The 3911-nt window shown below is 35.6% G+C and overlaps 1 protein-coding gene across 1 annotated transcript; it reads right to left on the bottom strand.

Moving 5' to 3' along the window:
- Positions 1-1009: 1009 nt before the first annotated feature.
- On the bottom strand, positions 1010-3905 carry LOC110415806 (PPR repeat protein). Its single transcript, XM_089783483.1, has 3 exons — positions 2484-3905; positions 1893-1958; positions 1010-1726 (listed from the first exon to the last, which is right to left on the bottom strand). The coding sequence occupies exons 1-3, from the start codon at positions 3891-3893 to the stop codon at positions 1724-1726; spliced, it is 1479 nt and encodes a 492-aa protein (XP_089639609.1). The 5' UTR covers positions 3894-3905; the 3' UTR covers positions 1010-1723.
- Positions 3906-3911: the final 6 nt, after the last annotated feature.

Below are 3911 nucleotides of genomic sequence, written 5' to 3'. Positions count from 1 at the left end.
ATTTGAAAAGTGAGTTAATTATATTTTTTTGGCTCAATTTAATCTTTAAATTTTTGTTCAATTTCATTCTCATACATTACATTTTTATTCAAATTAGTTTTGTACCATAAATTGTTTTCTAATTTAGTCCCTCTAGTTTTTTAGGGTAGAAAAATTTTTTTCCTTCTATTTGCCATGTGGCAGAGCCACGTTAGCATGTCAGTGCCATGTCGCACTGGATCAATCACACATACATTGCCAACTCAGCATCATGTCAGTGCTGACGTCATCGCCTTTAACAATGAAAATAGATACCATTAGAAGGAGAGACTAAATTAGAGAAATTTTTAAAATTAAAGAACTAAATTACTTCAATTTTGAGTAAAAAGATTAATTAAACAAAATGGGAAAGTATAAGAAATGCCTTAAGTCTTTTCACGAAGTAATAATATATATGATTTCTCTTAAGCATTGAAGTTACAAAACTTGACAAAGTAATATATGTATAATTTCTTGGTTTATATTTTATTTTATATTCAATTATTATTTTTTGTTTGAATTTAGAAGTAGGTTATCAATATTGAGTTCATTTTGAAATAATACATTTGTAATATCATGTTCTAATTTATGAAATTGAATTCAGATTTTCAATCAAGTCTTTATCAAATAAATGAGTTCAGATAATTAATGAATACTACTAATCCGTTCTGATTAAGTTACAAAGAACTGTTTGGATAACAATTCTTTTTGAATTGCAGCAAATTAAGTTTGTATAAAATTTACCTAGTTATCACTGAGAGATTCATAATGACAGCTACAACTAAAAGAGGAACTCGTCAGAGTGAGAGAATAATGTGAAGATGCTTCAAATTAGTTCAAACCAAAAAGACAACAAATAAATAAAATAATAGCATTATCAGACTTGAAACCTCTTTTATAGTCTTCGAGAGGATACAAGGAAAAGGAGAAGATGCATCCTTTTAGTTATAGGAGATGTTTCATCTGCATGAAATCCACTTTTAAGGATATAGACAGCACAAGGACAGGACGCTCAATCGCCCATGATTTAGCAAAAACAACATCAATTAAAAGTTATACATCAGAATTACCACGAGCATCAGATTGTCAGCCCAACAATATGTTTTGTTCAAATATAATAAACAAGTGCACTGACCAAGCTATGAAGCCTTCCTCTCTAACTGAAAGTTGAACAGACGGGATAACTGAAAAGCTTTGAGTCCAATGTCCCGCTAGTCCTCTCCCGTGATCAAGATATGCATTTATCACCTCCATAGTTGGCTCATACAAAATCAAGCTTTAAGCATTGAAATGTCTTGAATACTATCCCATGCACTGACAATCTCAGAATGCTGAATTAGTTCTGAAGCAGCCTAGGACCTTCATTACTAGCGGAGAAACATTGCCCTGGGTCTTGTCCAGCAATATGTGACACACATAGGTGCCACGAATTGAGTGCATACTGATTACAAAGGTTTGGTTGCAAAGTATTATCAGTACACTATCATGAAATAATGAAAGACAGTATGAAATCTTGCCTCTGAAAACCATTTCCCAGAAGCTGAATCCAACAGTGAATACGTTACTCTTCTCATACAATGGAAATTTTTTACCAGAAGACAGTACTGACTGAAAGATGATGTACAAAATCTTGCCTCTGAAAACCATATGCCTGACGCTGAATCCAACAGTGAATGCATTGCTCTTCTTATGCAATGGAAATTTTTTACTGATTCAAAATCAAGAAATCTGTTAAAGGTAGAAATCAATGGCTATCTCTACTTTTCATATTCTTTATCATAAGAAGACATAATGAGGGAAAGATAAAAGAAAATACAGGCCTATAATGTGACGATAAAAGAAAGAAAGAACTATACATATCAAAACTCACATACCCACTCTGTTGGACAAAGAACACGTCCACAAATGAAAACCTTGAACATCACCATGCACTGTAATGACTGTAGAAAGGCCTAACATGTCAGTGGTTAATCGAGATAGTCCTTGCATAATGCTTGCAAATTGCTAATAAAATGTCAATGGAAAGATTCCTAAGAAGAAAAAAAGGACTAAAGAAAATGCATGCGTGACTGTCATTAAACCTGTCTTACAGTCTACATGCGAATAATTCAAAGTGATAGAAACAGAGAATAGTTTTGATTGCCAGCATCACTGCTTATCAGAGATGGAAGCAGCAACATGACATCTGTATGCTAAAAGCAATGCAGTAAGAGCATACCATGCACAAAGAACTGAACCCAGGTTTCCAAATGAAGAGCTAATGAAGATCAAGAAAGTTGCCTATCCAAATTGAAGGAATCCCCTGTTTGTATTTAGCTTATTTCTTATATGTTCTTTCCCATGTATAGTCCCTTCTGAGCATTTAACTTCTTTCCTAGTTTTGCAAAGGCAGAACTGATATTGGAAAGAGTACTTTCACATGGTAAAAACTGTCTATCTTTCACTTCCAGAAGTAATTTTTTCACCTCAGCTAGGCATGATAATTTTGATGCCCTGTCCAGCTCTGGCTGGTCAGAGAGGTTGCACCAACCAGCGATCAGTATGTCATAAGTTGAAGAATTGGGCAATGCTCCCCTCAATTGCATCTCCTTAAGAAGCTCTCTAGCTTGGGACATTTTCCCTATTTTAGCAAAACCACTGATAAGCAAATTGTAGGTGCCAGTTCTCGGAACAAATCCTTTGGAAATCATTTCACAATAAAGTTTTACAGATTCCCTTTTGTTTCCAATCTTACCATGGCCAGATATCAATGTATCATATGTTGAAGCGTTAGGGTTCAAGCCTTTTTCTTTCATTTGGCTAAATAATTCATCTGCTTCTTTCATCAAACCGGCAGTGGAGAGACCTCTCAGAAGCAGATTGTAAGTGACAATATTTGGTGGAACTCCTTCCCTTAACATTTGAGAATATGTAGCAAAAGCCTTCTCTATATGACTGCCTCTGCAATATCCATTTATAAGCGCATTATAAGTTATTGTGTCAGCTGAATACCCTCTTCGTGTCATATCGTTTAAAGCTGAAATGGCTTTCTCGGTCATCCCTAGTCTGCATAAGACAGTGATGAGAGTGTTGAAAACTGCCTGATTAAGTTTAAGTCCCATGGAAACAAGACGTTCATGCATTAGCAAAATGGCATCAGCCCTTCCATTCCTAGAGGATGCATCAAGCAGAAATTTGTGAATGGCAGTGGTAGGTGAAAAGCCTAAAACCAGCATCTCATTCAAAACATTTAGAGCTTTTTGAATTTCACCAGCTCTACAAAGACCTCTGATCAGAATGTTACAAGTTATGGAGTTTGGCATTAAACCACAACTCTTCATGTCATCCCAGAGGTTTAATGCATCTTCAAACTTGCCCTCTTTGCAGTATGCATTAATCATGGTATTGCATGTAATGACGTCCGGAGCCAGATCCAACTCTCTCATTCTAGCATAAACAGATTGTGCCTCATATTTTCCAAGCCTCAAAAGACCATTAATTAAGACGTTGTACACAACAACATCAAATGGTATATTCTTCTCAGTCATTTCCTTGGCCAAGGTAAGAGCAGCTGAATCCTGTCCTTCTTTGAAAAAGCCATCCATCAGAGATGTATAGTTTACATGGTCAAGTGACAAGCCCTTGGACATCATATCTTTAACTAAAACCTCAGCTTCCCCCATCCTTCCAGCACTTTTCAAGTTGTTCACAAAAGCATCAAGTATAAAATTGTTTTCCTCTAATCCTGCCAGTTTCATTTCATTATACAGATCAATAGCAACTAGTTCTTGACCTGCCTTGAAATATCCATCAATTAGTGCAGCATAAATAAAAACATTTGGCAATATATTTTCACGCACCATTTTCCTCATCACGTTAAGAGCTTCATCAAGCATTCCTTTCCTGATGTAGCC

This window comes from Theobroma umbraticum, unplaced genomic scaffold, assembly GCF_002168275.2.
Source record: "Theobroma umbraticum cultivar Fairchild unplaced genomic scaffold, ASM216827v3 scaffold_147.0, whole genome shotgun sequence".
In the NCBI taxonomy this organism is placed as follows: Eukaryota; Viridiplantae; Streptophyta; class Magnoliopsida; order Malvales; family Malvaceae; genus Theobroma; species Theobroma umbraticum.
The sequence above is the reverse complement of the archived record's forward strand: the minus strand, read 5'-3'. Positions and strand labels throughout refer to the sequence as shown.

What these genes read in the sequence shown, in the direction of transcription:
- LOC110415806 (XM_089783483.1), bottom strand. Translation starts at nt 3,893, where the DNA reads ATGCTTGATGAAGCTCTTAACGTGATGAGGAAAATGGTGCGTGAAAAT. An exon ending in AATTATCATGCCTAGCTGAG is followed by an intron (nt 1,959 to 2,483) that starts GTGAAAAAATTA and finishes GCCTTTCTACAG; the next exon opens with TCATTACAGTGCATGGTGAT.